At 47.8% G+C, this 16159-nt stretch overlaps 7 protein-coding genes across 7 annotated transcripts; 3 read left to right on the forward strand and 4 right to left on the reverse strand.

Annotated features, from left to right (window-relative positions):
• The first annotated feature begins 162 nt into the window (after positions 1-162).
• Positions 163-1626, forward strand: BDV37DRAFT_241479 (uncharacterized protein). Its single transcript, XM_032081189.1, has one exon. It carries the CDS (start codon positions 191-193, stop codon positions 410-412), a length of 222 nt encoding a protein of 73 aa, XP_031944616.1. The 5' UTR covers positions 163-190; the 3' UTR covers positions 413-1626.
• Positions 1627-2886: 1260 nt separating this feature from the next.
• Positions 2887-3543, forward strand: BDV37DRAFT_241481 (uncharacterized protein). Its single transcript, XM_032081190.1, has one exon. It carries the CDS (start codon positions 3233-3235, stop codon positions 3386-3388), a length of 156 nt encoding a protein of 51 aa, XP_031944617.1. The 5' UTR covers positions 2887-3232; the 3' UTR covers positions 3389-3543.
• Positions 3544-3958: 415 nt separating this feature from the next.
• Positions 3959-5722, forward strand: BDV37DRAFT_291076 (DUF2841 domain-containing protein; the record flags this gene model as incomplete). Its single annotated transcript, XM_032088855.1, has 5 exons — positions 3959-4069; positions 4133-4334; positions 4408-4896; positions 4964-5149; positions 5211-5722. The coding sequence occupies 5 exons, from the start codon at positions 3959-3961 to the stop codon at positions 5720-5722; spliced, it is 1500 nt and encodes a 499-aa protein (XP_031944618.1).
• Positions 5723-6228: 506 nt separating this feature from the next.
• Positions 6229-7032, reverse strand: BDV37DRAFT_280205 (uncharacterized protein; the record flags this gene model as incomplete). Its single annotated transcript, XM_032086511.1, has 1 exon — positions 6229-7032. The coding sequence occupies one exon, from the start codon at positions 7030-7032 to the stop codon at positions 6229-6231; it is 804 nt and encodes a 267-aa protein (XP_031944619.1).
• Positions 7033-7378: 346 nt separating this feature from the next.
• BDV37DRAFT_269390 (NUDIX hydrolase) lies at positions 7379-8446 on the reverse strand (the record flags this gene model as incomplete). Its single annotated transcript, XM_032084357.1, has 4 exons — positions 7379-7707; positions 7778-8161; positions 8225-8251; positions 8341-8446. The coding sequence occupies 4 exons, from the start codon at positions 8444-8446 to the stop codon at positions 7379-7381; spliced, it is 846 nt and encodes a 281-aa protein (XP_031944620.1).
• A 675-nt stretch (positions 8447-9121) lies between these two features.
• Positions 9122-11298, reverse strand: BDV37DRAFT_241487 (MRS7 family protein). Its single transcript, XM_032081191.1, has 3 exons — positions 11106-11298; positions 10518-11014; positions 9122-10452 (listed from the first exon to the last, which is right to left on the reverse strand). Exons 1-3 carry the CDS (start codon positions 11170-11172, stop codon positions 9379-9381), a joined length of 1638 nt encoding a protein of 545 aa, XP_031944621.1. The 5' UTR covers positions 11173-11298; the 3' UTR covers positions 9122-9378.
• A 221-nt stretch (positions 11299-11519) lies between these two features.
• On the reverse strand, positions 11520-13855 carry BDV37DRAFT_241489 (glycerophosphocholine acyltransferase). Its single transcript, XM_032081192.1, has 2 exons — positions 12604-13855; positions 11520-12544 (listed from the first exon to the last, which is right to left on the reverse strand). Exons 1-2 carry the CDS (start codon positions 13485-13487, stop codon positions 11791-11793), a joined length of 1638 nt encoding a protein of 545 aa, XP_031944622.1. The 5' UTR covers positions 13488-13855; the 3' UTR covers positions 11520-11790.
• Between the last annotated feature and the right edge of the window lie 2304 nt (positions 13856-16159).

The following is a 16159-nucleotide window of genomic DNA, read 5'->3' on the forward strand; positions in this document are numbered from 1 at the left end:
TTGGATTTCATCCGGAGCATAACGTGGACGTTTCAGCTTCCTACGAAGGTTGTCCAAGGTAAATTCCCTCGGCGGACATTTGCAGTTACATGAAAGGCGGATCCTATTGCAGTACGTAGTTACCATCCTTACTTGATGACAGTTCGGGATACTGCGCAGCGCGTTCGGGAGATATCCCAGTCTTCTATGTATGTTTCGGTGTAGTGGATTGTCTGTACAAGTGGCATTCCTCAGTCCATGCATACGAGGCTGGGCGCGAACCGTCGGTATACTAATGGCAACGAAAGACGATCCCAGACTGCCAAATACGACAATATCGTTTTGGCGGCCCCTTTTGGGCTTGGCGATTTGGGGGCAAAAAAATAAAAAAATAAAAATAAAGAGCTCGAAGTGTGGGTACTTTAAAATTTGAAGGCGAAATGGATGGGAGGAAAACTTCGCCACGAAGATATGAACGGATAGACCCGATACTCTGGGTCGAGAATCAATAGACTATGGAAACTTACCTTCCAGTTGCCTGCATTCCGTGCCCATCAGATCAGCGCTCGATCAATGGTGGGTAGGCATCTAGATCACTGATCGGTTGTGTCCGGCGAATCCTGCCAGCTGGGTAGGCGTACGCCACAAAGCGGTTGTGGATTGTTGCTATGTATGGAGGCGGGCCCAGTGGAGCTTGGGGGGTTCGCCATCCGAGTGGTTGCGCACTTCTTCAATCTATTAGGGGTACATGGAAGTCGCGCTTTCCGTAACCTACTCTGAATGCGCCGAGTGCAGCGGAATTGACGATTATATGCATCGCAAATCCGGATAGAACCTAGCTAGATACATTTGATTATGAGATGAGATCCACCTGGATGTAACCCGCGTTACGGAATACCGCCAGGAACGACTAATGAGGGGACCGACTTGAGCAATTGTCAGAGCGAGATCCTCCTTGTGGGGAGGTCTCTTGGATTTTGGTGCGGTTTCATATGGTGAGCCTCCCATTTCCAAGGCAAAGGATCATCTTCCCCGGATACGCGTTTTAATGAATGCAGATCAGTGCGAGGTCGATCTTCAGAGATAGAGTTTTGTGCTGGGAAACGTCGAATCTCCCCCGTAGGCTTGGAATATGGTAAGTATCGGCGAAGGATTTCATGGTGGCAACGCTTCGAATCACGTCAACAGCACTTTCCAGAGAGAAGTACGTGGTTGTTAGTCATGTTCTCCATTGAAAATTATGGCTGTCATCGTAAGCTGAGTCGGTAAGGGTCAAAGCGCGAATAGACAGGACATTTGCATCAATATCAGCAATGCGACAGCAATAGTGTACTGTGGCATAAATTAAGTATTGAATGTCATCTGTACTTCGTACAGGGGCAAGATTCTCGATAAGGATGCATCGACCGGTTGCGTCCGTACCAGCGGAATTCATCGTTAAACTAGTGCAACGACAATATCCAGGAGGTTATTCATCGAATGGTCGGTGTGGAAGCACGACGATCTGCGTTAGTGTGTTCGATATCTCATAAATCCACGGGCCAATAAGTTGGCTCGGACTCGAGGGCCAGAATACAGGTATCCAGGCCCCAATAGATTAATCGATTTCTGTCGGTGCTCAGGCTGCACTAATGCTGCTGATAACCATACTATCAGAAGATGAGTGATTGGCAGTTTTATCTCGTATTGACTGACATTCTATGAGCGCAGTTTGGAAATAAGCCAACCCAACAGTGTTTGGCAAGGCACCAAAAGTGCCCAAGCTCTGCACCCGTCGTGATTTCTAACTGTCAGTTTGTAACGCTACCAAGGCGTCGCTCGGGTCACCAATCTGCAAGCCATCCTGTACAGTGCCCACCATTTGATGCTTGCGTACGTGGCTGTCTTTGGTGGCCATGACTCCCCTGTCATAACATCGTCGTAGTAATTCGGTCCATCAATCAAATTAAGTGAAAAAAAAAAAATGTGAAAAAAATGTGGACGTTTGTAAAAGCGAAGCAATCACCATCGACTTTCCCCGCAAAAGAGAGGTGATATTTACTGCTTGGTTTTCCATTTGGCTTAACCCCCTGGTCACCATCTGCAGGAATGTTCTGAGTGCCACCGCTGACCACTCTATCAACTGTGGTCAGATAGCTACTAAATTCGTGTAACCTGTCCAGGACCTCAGGTTGCTTTTCCTCTCCCTTTGGTCCTTCAGCTGCCTCGATAAATGTCGCAGTCGGGGTTCGCCGGAGATGAGCGTATCCAATGGTGATGATCGGATATATTCTCCGTGGGCCGATGAAACAATTTGTGGTCTCTCCCCAACAATACGTTGGAACAAAGGAGCCAACTGCTGCAGTGTGTATCGTTCATGGTAAGAATGAATGTTCGGCTACGCTCGGGCCATTTCATTTTACTGGCCAAAAAACGGTATCTATCACACATGTCAACACTCAGAGTTTCTCCTGCATCGCCCACCATTGCAACATTTTCGAATTGCTATCGTTTTTGGATGAACTCTATTGAAATGATCGGCGGTCAAGCTGCGACTTTGATGTCCAATCTTCGTACAGGGTCTTGGTGGAAGGTCACGCCTTGAACCCAACTGACGTTGAGTCGGTACGAAAGGAGTTAATCCCACTGGCGGGTAATGGACCATGGTTCCAGAACGTAGCATGTCGAGGAGCAGCTCCAGTTTAGCGGCTTTCATAACGTCTCAAAAGAAAGGCTTTAGTCGCTGGTTGAAAGGATCTCCAGCGCCATTACCGAGCTATGGAGCGGGCCTTGTGGAGACACTAGAAACAGGTCGCGTTAGCCTCTTTCCATTCAAGTTGACGTTCAGATCTTTCCTGGACCATGTGACGCCCACTTGGAATAGGGCATCAGTGCCGCGGAAATTTGAGGGCAATCCTTTGAGAAAGTCAAAGCCCGCACTATCGTGTCAGACAGGCTGTTCCAGACAACTGACGGGTTAGATGATTGGTTGAAATGGTGCTGAACCAATGCCTTTCTAGTGTGTGTGTGCACCAGTCCTCTTGTTGCTTGTAGAACCCTCGTCAAACTCGGCCAGTCGAGGATGTCCATGCTTCATCCCAGAGGCATATACTTGGGTTACCACTCTGTCAGAACCCGTACTTGAAGATCATCATTCCGTTGACCAAACATAGTCTGATTAGAGTTAGGCTCAACCACTCTGCTATTGGTGTTGGTCTATGAGGCTGGCTTGATCTTCGTTTATCAACAAAATAGAACACACTAGTGGTTCAGAATGGTCCAGGCCATTGTTGCTTTTGGCGAAATAATGGGAATATACATTAGTATCGGTGCATGCAGCTTCCGCTCCCATAGACTGAATGGTTCATTTGGTCATCGCCCAAATAAGGAATGTAATTCAGGCCACCAAGCTGTCAGGTATTGGGAATAACAGCACGTCATTTCATCCCTATGTCTGTGAACACGACATCATCGATGCTTCTGGTATGACTTGGCAGCGTTTGGCGCCATGAACTGCCTCAACCTTTGGTTTCTTTTTTGGGGAAATGATGTCCTAGTCATGCACAAGTATGGAGCCCAGTCCCCATTAATAGATTAATAAAAACTTAGGTGTATAGTTTGTGGCTTCGATCTTCTGTAGGTATTTGTTTTCCTTGCATTAGTTTGTCAATTGTAACAGCCACAGTCGTGTTGACATAACCCATTGTTCATTTAGCATCGTACTTTTTTCACTCTTGGCCACGCACTCCAATAAGGGCACTGTTCTTCCTCGCCGTATAATATTTGGCTGCTTCTCGGCCGTAGATATGGTTTCAATGAGCCCCCTGAAATCCTAAATTGCTGAAGACACCTCATGACCTAGCTGTCCCTTTTTGTCTCCCTATAATAGTCAATTCTCGTTGTTATCCGAGCATTTACTTTCATTCAAACTATACCAGCAATAAGTGGCGTTAAACAGAAACAGCCCTCAGCGAGATACTACTTATCTCGTATAATGAGTATGACCAGTCCAGAGTACAGCATGGATGCGATAGGTCAGCCCATGGCTGCGAAGGAAGAAGAGCAACCGCAGATAATTCCATATCACGACATGACTCGGTCGAAGGCACCGGTATGAACAAAAGCCCCCCTACTGAATCGGACGCATCATAGTCTCATATGATATCATGGATAGGAATGCTCGCAGACGACAACATTCAACTTCCCTTACCCACACTTCGCTTTGTTATACATCAACCGCAATGGAGAGCTCGGCGTGGAAGCTTCATCTTCCATCGCAAGTTACGAGAAATCTATCTTCACGCACGACGTTAAGGAGAGGTTTCTTAAATCGGCCACGGTCGGATGGCAGCCCGATTTGCAAAGTTATCATGCCAGTAAGTGAAGTGGTAGTCGATGGGGATATCATAAGAAGAACATAGTAATAACCAGGATGATGTTCTGCGGCAGATTCCGTGGGTCACATGGACGGCGAGGTCAAACCCTTCTTATCCAACACTCCCTTTACTCTACAACAACATCATCACCACCAGCACCAGGCACCCTGGTATCAGCCTGAGTTAATTCCTTGCGAGTGGCAGTCACTGCAGAACAAGCGTCATAGGCGGAACCTCAGACGCGTGAGCTCCGATGTCCGTCGTGATTCGGATTCGGATTCTCCTGGCGCAACGATCAGGTGGACAGCGCTTCGACTTGGGCAAAAGGACCTTTTACGGACTTACTATGAGAAAGCATTTGAGAATTTCCAACAGCTTAACTGCAGAGCAATTGCAAAGGCCTTCGTCAAACTGGTCGAGCCCCGAAAGCAAGTCAACCACCCATACAATGGACGAAAGACTACTGCAGGGTCGTCTCAGCGAGTAGATCCAGAATTGACGAAGCCAAAATGGTGGCCTACGGGTGTCACACATAGGGAGCCCGATCATCTTCTGAAAGCTGGTAGGACATACTCGTTCCAGTCGCTTTCATCGAAAGCAGCATGCTGATTCTCAATCCGCTTTTGCAGAGCGAATCCGGCTTCTTGTACATATTCTGTGCGAGTTGAAAGACAGCCATGGGATAACGGCAGAGAAGCTCAAAGATGCCGGACAAGACGTACGGCGACAGATCATGCCGGCAGAGCGGTTGCGTGTATTGGATGAGATTTACTATGTTCGAGAGATGGAAGAGCTCTACCTAGACGGCAAAATCAGTATGGCTCCCTTGGCATGCTTCGTTACTAGAACATTTGGCAAGACTAACCACTGAAGCAGGCGGCGACACTATTATCCATGTCTCCCATGTCCATCTGGCCGAGAATGGCACTGACGCCGAACTGCATGAGAGTTCACCCAGCGACCACTCTAATCACCTGGTCAATCCTGCTGTCAAGTCTAAGCAAGATGCTTCCAACATGTCCGAGAGTCATAAGTCAAGCTACGACAGCGGCGTGCATCCCTCCACCGAGCACAACCAGCCAGTACGACCGCCGCTGGGTCAAATCGCCTGTGCTCCTTTATCCCCACTTTCAACTCCCTCTATTAGTCGAAAGAGTTCCTTGGAGAGTAGCCTAACGACATATTCTTCCGACCTGACTTCGTCTATGCTGTCGTCCAATGAGGCCAATCGAGTATATGCACCGAAAGACATCAATGCCACTGGGTCGTGTATTCCAGGTTATTTTGCCCAACATATCTCTGCACAAACTGCTGGACAAAATACTCAGACCGGATTCTGGAACAATATCCCTCAGGGGCATCAGACGCTTGCGTTTCAAGGGTACTAGTGAAGTTACTGGGACTATTTGTTGATCCCGAGTAGTGGAACATTTGACTGACCCAGCTCCATAGTGCGACCTCCTCCCATCGCACTCTTTCTTATCTTTTCCTTTCGCTTCTCTTTATTGGATAGATACCAATGTACACTTAAGGCATATGAATAACTATAAGTACGTCACCAGTCGATCATGACAAGCAAAATGTCAAGTGAATCAAACAAGTTCCTATTTTCCTCTGATTTTTCCAAGTTTCTAACCCCCACCTCCCTAACTTTCTGGCCTAGCCAACTACCAGTTCAGGCTACCCGCTTTCTATGCGTATACCGAAGGAAGTAAGGAACTTCGATTTGATGGGAATTCAGCAACACGGCATGAATTATGATAGCAATTACCATACTAGAGCTCTGCATCGCGAAATGCCAGACAACAGCCCTAATTGCACATGAAGATACATCACAAAGCAGAGCTATCCTAGCAAAAACAAACTACCCTACAGAAGTCATAAGCCCTGTCTCCTAAAGGCCGCTATAAGTACTCACGAGTGATAAATATAACCGCATCCTTGGTATGATGGCCATGTTTGCAAGCTGGGAAACTACCGGTTTACGGTTAACCAGCAGTCCAAGGTCTTCCTTCCTCGTCCACAGCATATCCGTACCGCGAAACCGAGTGGGTGCATTCCGCACAGGCTGGCCATGAGGGTGGTAGAACATATTAAGATGCCGGTATCCTTTTATCCCCCTCAGTGCATCCCTTACTGGCTCTAAGGCCATCTCGGCTCGAACGTCCCAATTCCCGTCCTGTTCAGCCTGCCCGACGACAGCGACTCGATAGCGCATGAGGAAAATGAGGGCAATATATTTCAATGCCCTGACATCAGTCGTAATGTGCTGCGAGATTCTCTCCAACTCCTGTGGGATCACAATGTGTACTGTGCTGAGACTTTCTAACTGTCGACGAATGGCAACCAGGTTGGCAACATGTGAGGAAAGGCGCCCAGACTTCATCGGGCGATAGGCGATGTGTTTTATATTCAGCCCAAGGTCGCGTGGTAGTTCCATAGGCCAAGGACTTGCGAACACGAAGACAAAGTGGGAGAATAGAGCCCGCTTGGCTACCCAGGCGCACACTTTGTCTGCGAGCCTGAGATTGTAATATGTTGACTCTGGGTCCATCCAGACGACCTTCTTCGTTCGGAGGTAATCTAAGTAGATTATTGGATGGTCGAGCCATTCGGCATGAGAAGGTGTCATAGCAAGTATGAAAATCTCATAGCGAACATTCAGTGGGAGGCTGTGGATTGTTCTCTTGCGTGGCATCTGGACGATTGTTTTAGTAAAATTGGTGTGTATGAAGCGAACGGATTGATTCTAAGTATAAGTGATATAACGGTAGAGGATACGATAGTATTTAGGAGGGAATGGTGGATGATGGATGATTCATATTCGTGGTGTGATCAAACATGACACCGGAATATATAGTATCTGGGACTGAATATGGAAGGGGCACTGGTACATCTCATTTGAGCCCCGTGCTCCTTTGGGAAGGGGCAATGCTAGTATTATTGACCCTAATCTTAAGATGCTTCCCCTAAAGTGTGAGCACCTTTCTGTCTTAACTTGTTCACACTGTAGGTACATGCAACATACGGATACATCGGTTGGACTAGCTGAGCTTGGCAGCTTTCTCCATATCCTCTCGTGTAAGAATATCCCCAGACTTTCGGAGAGGACTTAACCGTCCCATTTTCCGCAACTGGGCGATAAGACGTTCATCACCAAAGTGGCTGTTATGTTCGAACTCCGGCTCTTCTGCGTATGCGACCCGCGCAACATCCACTAGCATTCGAGCCGTCATTCCAAAAACCCGATAACGAGTCAGCACACCAGGCTTTTCCGTTTCCTTCAGGGCATTGACAGCATCTCTCTGTCGTTGGTTGGCAGTGCGAGGTTTGACCACTGACTGAGGCCGAACAGGGACGAAGAATTGGTGCACTACCTAGTCAGTAACGGCAGACAGGCAGAGAAAGGGGAGGATATCTTTCAGGAGGGGCGTTATGCTCACTGCGCCAATTTGAATGGTGCCACTCCGTCCAAGCACCTTGATACCAATCCGATGGACTTCCACCCCAGTCACCCTCATCGCTCATGCGTAAGAAATTGTGAAATGGCGCCGTGAACACCGCCGCAACTTCCCTGGCATCCAATTTCGGGATTAATGTCACTTCAGGGTCAGCATTCTGGCCGGTCTTCTCATCATATGAGTGGAGTAATGCCACACATGGGCGGACCACAAGCTCTGTTCTCGCAAGGTTAGCTGGCAATTCGCAGAGATGCTCCACGACAAAGGGCTGAGGAAGCGATTGGTCATTATCCGGCAAACCAATTTCTTCATGCGCCTCGCGTCGCGCTGTTTGAAATGGGGTTTCCTCTAGCGAGTCGGCCTTGCCTAATATGATTGGTGTTGGTTTAGTGATACATGTCGTTGGCCAATGTGTTCAGGCTTGCTTACCACCAGGTAACGCCGCTTGACCAGCGTCTATATACAACAGAAGTCAGTCGTTTGATATTTCGATCTATTTCATGGTATGCACATCATGGGATATACCCAGTCTGAGGATGACTTACACGAACTCAGAGTCTTTGCCCGCATAGTAAGAACTACCCGGAGATCCCCCTTAGGATCCGCATACAGCAGCAGCAAAACCGCCGCTCGTCGTGACAACGGGACCATCTCATAGTTGGTCGGTGGAGGCTTATACGATCTCAAACGATCAATCGCATCCTGTTGGCATGAGCGGGAATACTGTTGTTAGCTCGAATACGTCATCCCCTCGGTAGATTATGCGGGGAAACAAAACAGGGGTGCGGAATATGGAGATGATGATCACACATGGTACGATGGGAATTAATACAATACAGAAGACAAGCGTTATGGGATTAATCTAAACCGTCTTCTTTCTGCATTAAAATGGAACGATGGGGTCTTGAATGGTCTGCCATACCTGTGAGACGGCATTCAGACGTGGCATTTTCTGTACGTGGCTCGGGCGTTGAGTGCTAAAACTGCGAGGTCTCAGGATGATCCGAGTGATCGCTTGACTTCGCATGGCAGGAGCAATCGATGTTGATACTAGTTCTATATGAACTAGCTTGCGCTGAGGGTCGGTATTAGGCTAGTGAAGATGATCCGTCAACATACTACGATTTGCCGAGGTTATAGTGGAGATTCGATGGTCAGCAGCCGATGGATGTAAATGACAGCAGAGCCTCGTATACTGTTCCGTCGCAACATGGGGGCATACTATGCATACGGCTTCATGATGCCAGAAAGCAGAACTAAATGATACTTCTGGTCTATGAGTATCCTTTGTACCATCCTTGTTTCAGGCTACACCATTTTGTTCGAAGCACATCAAAGCAGGTATATTCCACATGGTGTCCAGGTGTCTATTGAGCCAGACATCACTAAATAATGATAAAATGGTACATGTAATATGACAAAGGGCAGATAAGAACTAGCCGCAGAGGCCAGTGGACCATGATCAAGCAAATTAAACAAGAAAGTAGTCTATCGTATCAAGAATAACACAAACAAGAAGAAGAGTGGGAGGGAGAGCAGATGGAGGAAAAGTCTATGTCATGCCGTGCAAATCCGGGGAGTCCTTAAGCGGAGGTCGTCTCCTTTTTTCCTTCTTTGGCCTGGGTCGATGGGTCTCTCAACTGCGCCTCCTCTACTTTTTCGCCCTCGGCCACAGCCTCGGCTGCCTCGCCGGACTGGCCCTGATACTTGGCTTCGATGGTGACCTCTTCCTTATCATCAATATCCTCATGATCCTTAGGCGCGGCGACGCCCTTCTCCTCGTTCTCGCTGTTCTGCTCGTTCTCTTCCTCAATAAGCTCTTGCTGCTCCTTGATGACCTCAAGACGCTGCTTGTTCGTGGCGGCACCCTCGGCGTTGTGCACCTCGAGTTCAATTTCATGGAACAGCTCTTCGGGAATGCTGGACAGCACCGACTGAAGAGCTTCGATCTGAGATGACATCTCTGTCTCTTTGCCACCCTGCGCGTACACATATGCGTTGCTCAGAACAAGGAGCGTAGATGGGACGCCTTGCTTGAGACGAAGGTCGAGCCATGTCGAGATATCATCGCGCAGACGAGCAGGGGAAACACCATGGGTGCGGATACCACGAGAGGCACATGCCATCTGCAATTCTGGCACAGAAAGAGATTCAACCCCCTCGTAGAAGATAGCGCGATCATCGCGCTTGATCTGCCGCATGCGGTGTCGGATGTTGTAACGGAGCATGGCATCGGTACCAAACGAATTCAGGTTCATGTACTTGCAGATACCAACCAACTGAGGCCGAGACAAGTTGTCCAAAGTCAGGTCATCTTTGAAAACCTTGCAAACTTTGATAACATCCTCGGTCGAAGGTGCTTCTCCGGTGGTCCTAATTTTCTTGAAGAATTCTGCGAACTCCTCATTTTTGACAGTAGCAGCAGTCACAGGAAGACCGCTTTCCTTGAGTGTATCCTTCAAGAAAGCAGAAACCTCTTTCCGTGTAGAGCTCAAACTCAATGCCTTCTTCTCGCGAGCTTTCTGTCCCTCGTACGTGCTCGGCAGCATATTAGGGAACAACTTGAGAGCCACAGGGAGTAGCAACTCCGCAAAAGGGATGATCACAAACATAGAGAATGGAACCAGGCGACCAAGATCCTTCACCGTTCGTTGGAGCTAAATGCATTGAGCAATTAGCATGGCCAGGCATGAAAGTAGAGGCAGGAGGATGGGGAGCGAACCTGTCGGTGTTCTCTTCTGCTCAGCTCATAGCCCGCTGCCATCTTCAATGCTAGTCTGGAACTAATTTTGACCTCCGTGGCCAAAAGCTTGGTGCCATCCCAATAGTGCTGGGCTTCCTTCTTGATCTTTTGCCCAATCGTCAATTTCTTTTGCTCCTTCTTCTCCTCAGCAGCCTCCTTCACTGCTCCTGCGTTACCTGACTTATCTTTGCTGCTCTGAGCATCGCTCTTCGGGGTAACTGGTAATTCAGGTTTAGGAACAACTTGTTGGTCATTTTTAGCAGGCTCTGAGACGATGGGCTTTTTCGCTTGCTCGGCGTTGAAGCCGGGCGGAGGAAAGCTCGATGAGGACGAGGTAGAAGTTGATTGCTCTGTAGCGTACCCACGGTGAGGGACTAGAATTGCCAAGGCTTGTATGTGAGATGGGAGGCCTCGGCCATTAATGCGGAGATTGGCGGCTGAAGATGCGCCCAATGCACCAGTGAAGCGTGGCCGGGCTGGTTAAGAATGATTGTTAGTCATACAAGGTGGCCCTCCCAGCAATACCAGGACGTAAAAGCAACGCAGGCAGTAGCGACACAAGCGTACCGATCAAACTGGGGCGCAATGCAGCATTGTTGCGCACAAGTCTAGCCGATCGAATGCTGACAGACATAACGGGAGGCGTTGGAAAGGAGGTGCTCCAAAGAGCAAGTGAGTATAAGATGCAGGGACAACAATTTCGACCAAAATGATACAGCAAGTTATACGATTTCACACAAGGCAGATAACACAAATGGAACTGGCACGAATATCTAAGGAGTGATGATGTGTCTTGGAGTTCTGGAGTCCAGAAGCGGTCGTTCACGTGACAGCGATACTCGGAGTTTACATTTTGTCGCCGCCGGAGTTTATCTCATCAAGTCGGGTCGCAATAAGCTTTTCCGATTTCCTCGGCGGCAACAAACCACCGGGGGCCGACTACTAGTAAATGCCTCACCAAAACCAGAGAGGGACTCAATGATAAACAAAAATAGAAAATATTATTCAGCGCTCTTTGGTAATATATATATAATAATAATAAGAAAGACTAACATACGCGGCTTCAGCTATGAGACAAAAGCGTATCTGGATATGAGAAGCGTGTCTCGTGAAAGACGATAGCAAAGAACGACTGGTTAGTGAGTTGGGTATCATTTAATTCAAGATTGCACATGTGAAGAATTCTCAAGTTGGTCAAAAATAGGGTGGAACGCTAGCGACAACATCAAAACGAGTAATTCGAACTGAGAGTCTATTTTCTCTCGCGCACTGTTGGGGAACCGGAAGCAGCCTCTTCGATGCCGCTCGCGGTCACGCTAGAGTCAAGCAGAGGAATTTTATCAATGCTTGCCTTTTCGGACCCTCCATTCTTTGCAATACCTTTAGAATCATCCATGATATGCGCCCCAGTGGCAACAGCGCTGTCTGATGTCAGAATAGTCGGGCTAGCCGTGCCTTCAGGAGAAGACTGCCACCGTGCGACATCCTTTTTCAACGCTTCCAGTTCTTTCTGGAACCGCTTGCCAAAAACATCAATGTAGTAGGTTGCGCCGTTGTGGATGCTCAAAATGAAAAGACCGGTCAGGAAAAGACCGCTAGCCCAGCGGGACCATAGCCAAAGCGGACATGGGATCATCGTCAAAAGCGCATAGAAGTATTGGATCAGCATAAAGGCAGGAGCCTGTAACGACTCGGGCAGGCTTAGGACTATTTTCCCAATCCAGGCCTTCGCATATGATTTGCGGAGCCATGTAAAGCTAGTCGGGCGTCCGGCGGCAATCTGCTCGGCACGCCGCACGGTGATAAAGCAATGATAGGATAACTGCCATATCGTATAGGGTACTGTCGCCCAGATCATCATAGACAAGAGCGAAAAGTGGTCCGGCGATCCGGGCTCACTGAACTTGATGTCGTAGATCGCTGGGAACCTCTCCTTCAAGGTCTCCGCAGAGGTCAAGTGAACGAGACAATGCCAGGCTGCCGGTGGCATAATATGAATGAACAGACTGCGATACCGGTCAGTTAATAAGATAGTGCTCCGGAGGTGTAGGGACATGACTCTTACCTCACAACCTTGTCCATACTGTGAAACACAAGAGAGTTCCGCCACATAGCAATCGCGACAGCGTTGTTTCCGAAAGTCAAACAGTACGCGCTAATGAAGAGCCTCTTGGAATTTGGGAAAATCCAGATACTCAGCATGCATAGCAGGTTGACGAAATAGCAGAGGTCAGCCAAAAAGTAATGATACCCTTTCGCGTGATATCTATAGTATCGAATCGGCATGAAGTAGGCCAGCTGTATGGTGAACCAGATATAGAACGACTCCGGATGGGCTCCAATGAGATAGCCACTGAAGAAAATGTTGAGGACACCGGCAATAAACGAGATTTTCTCACGTAATGTAACGGTGGCGGTTGCGTTCCACTGCTTCCCCAGTCGCTCAACACCGACCTTCATACGGCGGCGATACTTGTCAAGCTGCTCGTCTGCAGTAGGAACGCGCTTTTTCCATTCTCCCACCACGCGATCCTTTGCGGTTGCGGAGGTGTACTTTAACTTCTCCCGCTGTTTTTTCATCTTTTCTTTCTGCATATTGATAGTATGCTGTAGCTTTTCGAGTCTTTGAGACAGCGAGAAGTTGTCGAGCAAGTCGAAGACCGTTAACTTATCCAACGGGGGGAAAGTCTCCCAATCATCCTGATAAGAGAAGGAAGGCCTTCTCGGGGTACCAGACGGCGAATTAAAACTATCGGAGGAACCTGCAACTTCGTCCAAGTCCGACAGCATGTCATCACTTGGGATCGCATGGAGATCAGGCGAGTCGCCAGTCGAGTAGGAAGCGCCGTCCTCCATGATGAGTTTCTGTTGGAAAGAGAATATCGTCGGGCCGTCACGATAGTGAGGATAGGGTCTAGTAAGAAAGCGGGCGAACGTTAGCATCCCCATGATTGTCCACGAGGTGTGATCAGCCAGATCTGATAATCCTAATCAAATATCACAAGCAGATGGTCTGATATCTTCAGAGATGGCTGTCGAACTTAAGAACTAGTGGGTACCGTATCGATCTATGAAAGACCGATATAAATAATTAAGTACTTACTCGGGCGAGCGCAGTAGATAGGCTGGTTCCAAACTTTCGATACACACTCAAATGATCCAAGTCCTCCAGTCTCCTTCAACGATCCAAGCGCATGACCCCGGGTAGAGCTATACAAGTGACCAAAAGCCACAGAGTGTGGGGAGAAAAACGAGGAGAGGGAAGATGTTGAGGACAAGTTGGAAGTTGAGGTTCTGCGTGTGCACGCGTCGTAGGCTATGGTTGGCCAGTGCTGAGTGGCCGCGTTTCTTTGGCTCTTCTGGACCGTCGGCGGCGGGATCTGCACTCGAGATGGGGCCTTACCCGCAAGGAACCAATGAAACCTGAGAATTCAGGTGCATGATCCCACAGGGTTTCCAATCAATCTCTAGACCGCTCGTGGAGTTCTGGTCTAGATGATGAATGCGTTGTCCCCCAACATTCCCATGGATACAACTCAAAGACATCCAAGAAACAAGACGGCATCCGTGGGTCGAGATTGACTAGCTAACGAAAGAAAAGGCGAAGGGAAAAAAATAAAGTGGCTAACATCCAAAATACCAACGCCTATCATGCTGCTGGTAAGAGCAAATCCATATCGTTTCCGACGTGATAAGGACAAGGGAAACTTAGACAATATCTTTTTTAGGTGCTCTGACCCCCTTTGTCTTAAATTTCGCTACTTTTCCTAGGACAAATAAGCAGACAATATAACAATCGTCAGAAGCGCCCTAATGCCTGTCAAGCCTTTCATACATAAAGTGTGATAATTGGTATATATTTTCTCCCGTGGGCCGTCCAGAGTATAGATAGGGTTATGTTATATCATAAGCTCTAGTAAAAGATGATTGAATATTGTAGTATTAGAGACCTAGTTTCATAGCTCTTTTGGGAATTCGTCACCTATATCAGGTATTCCCTATTCTTGATACATCCAGAGTGATATTGATCCAGTCTCTACAGTACGCCATGGAGCCCACCTGGGATGGAAGAGATATACCATCTTTCAAAGTAGAGGCCTAAGTGTCTGAGATGCTTGTATATCGTGATATGTACTAGAAACGTAACCCTTGGCACCTAAGGGCTTTCCAAGCCGTCATTCTGGTCAGACCCATTGCTATATCGGTATATCAGATGCCCAGGAAGACTAATAGCCTGTAGGGCCATCTTACCACTCCATATATTGAAAAAAATCGAAGCATAGATTGAGAAGCGAGGAGCACTACTGTGAAAGCATGCCAAAAGAATCTCGACATAAGTAACTAAGCTCACGTCATCTCGGATTGCGTGGTCAATTATAGGTGTTACATTCCCGCCCCTCGCCGTCACAGGTCTTCGCTGACCGAACCACCAGGCTATTTAGAACCCTCGAGCTGACGGCTATTGCCAAGAGTAGAATGGAGCGGTTGCGGTGTACGCTGTCGTCGCTCGGATTGTAGAGGTTGACTTTCGATGTGCTAACTATCTTCACGTTTGAAGACTCAATATTCCTTCCATATTGCCTATTTCAGCTATACTGCAGGTCTCTTCTTACATGGTACTCAGATACAAGCCTCGGCTCGCAGAATGTGGTACAAACAACTAGGTTTATGCTATAACCGGAAAGCACTTCGGAAAATCATACAAGGTTGCCGGAATCTTATGTATCTTTTACGGGTGGCCCATCGCTTTTTCTCCAATAGCCTACCGAGAAGATCCTGCTTCTCCTCTCTAGGGAGCACGGTTTCTTCAGATTATATTGAGATCAACAAGAATTGATTTTTTTTTTTTTAGCTACCTACACCTTCTCCAGACATACTTGGTCGAGTGCCGGTTACGTTAGGGAAAGAGCAAAGAGTATATCAATATCACTCGACATGCAATGATCCCATGTAGCGGTTAGTGTCTTGAGAGCAGAGGAAAACCTCCCTAACCTGTCCGTTGCTGATCCTATTTTGGTTGTCCTCTTTGTTAATTCCAAGGAAAGCTAACAAAGGCGTCTGATCCTTCGGCCACACGTGGTTTTACTGTACATACTATGTGGCCCGGATCTTTCCCCCGTTCGCCACCCCTTGGAAGTTTGCACTTGCACTGTTTCAACTATTCAATGTATGGTAGTTGATGTAAGCGTTAGAGGCCAAATACCCCATCTCACTAGCTATTTTGGTGCCTTCAAGTTCAACAGTAAGAGGTGTACATGCAACCCTCGCATTGGGCAAGGTAGGGCTCTGAATGTCCGAGGTTTGGTCACTGTTAAATCTTCTTCCACGACTATCCGGATTTGATTTCGTAAATCATAAACTCCACTGGACTCGCCAGGGCTATGAACCTTTACGATGCGATTTATGCACCGACACTAGGAGCAACTCACGCCCCGCCACTCATTAATTCTTCTATCGACGTTCTAGCTAGTAGTATTCCTTCCTAGTAAGTTACTACAAATTACACAGTAGATTAAGGAGCTGCTCAATCAAGAAGAGCGACATACAGTCTATAACACCAGGCATCATTTATCGGTTGGTACGAAGCACAAGGCGGTCGTGTTGCTAATTATATGCCCAGG

The sequence above is a fragment of the Aspergillus pseudonomiae genome, assembly GCF_009193645.1.
Source record: "Aspergillus pseudonomiae strain CBS 119388 unplaced genomic scaffold BDV37scaffold_12, whole genome shotgun sequence".
Taxonomy (NCBI): domain Eukaryota; kingdom Fungi; phylum Ascomycota; class Eurotiomycetes; order Eurotiales; family Aspergillaceae; genus Aspergillus; species Aspergillus pseudonomiae.

Excerpts from the sequence above, each read along its gene's own strand:
- BDV37DRAFT_241479 (XM_032081189.1), top strand. The coding sequence starts at position 191 with ATGTTTCGGTGTAGTGGATTGTCTGTACAAGTGGCATTCCTCAGTCCA.
- BDV37DRAFT_241481 (XM_032081190.1), top strand. The coding sequence starts at position 3,233 with ATGGTCCAGGCCATTGTTGCTTTTGGCGAAATAATGGGAATATACATT.
- BDV37DRAFT_241487 (XM_032081191.1), bottom strand. The coding sequence starts at position 11,172 with ATGTCTGTCAGCATTCGATCGGCTAGACTTGTGCGCAACAATGCTGCA. Across the intron at positions 11,015-11,105 it reads ATTGCGCCCCAGTTTGATCG|CCCGGCCACGCTTCACTGGT; the intron begins GTACGCTTGTGT and ends ATTCTTAACCAG. Across the intron at positions 10,453-10,517 it reads GCAGAAGAGAACACCGACAG|CTCCAACGAACGGTGAAGGA; the intron begins GTTCGCTCCCCA and ends CAATGCATTTAG.
- BDV37DRAFT_241489 (XM_032081192.1), bottom strand. The coding sequence starts at position 13,487 with ATGGGGATGCTAACGTTCGCCCGCTTTCTTACTAGACCCTATCCTCAC. Across the intron at positions 12,545-12,603 it reads AGTATGGACAAGGTTGTGAG|TCTGTTCATTCATATTATGC; the intron begins GTAAGAGTCATG and ends CCGGTATCGCAG.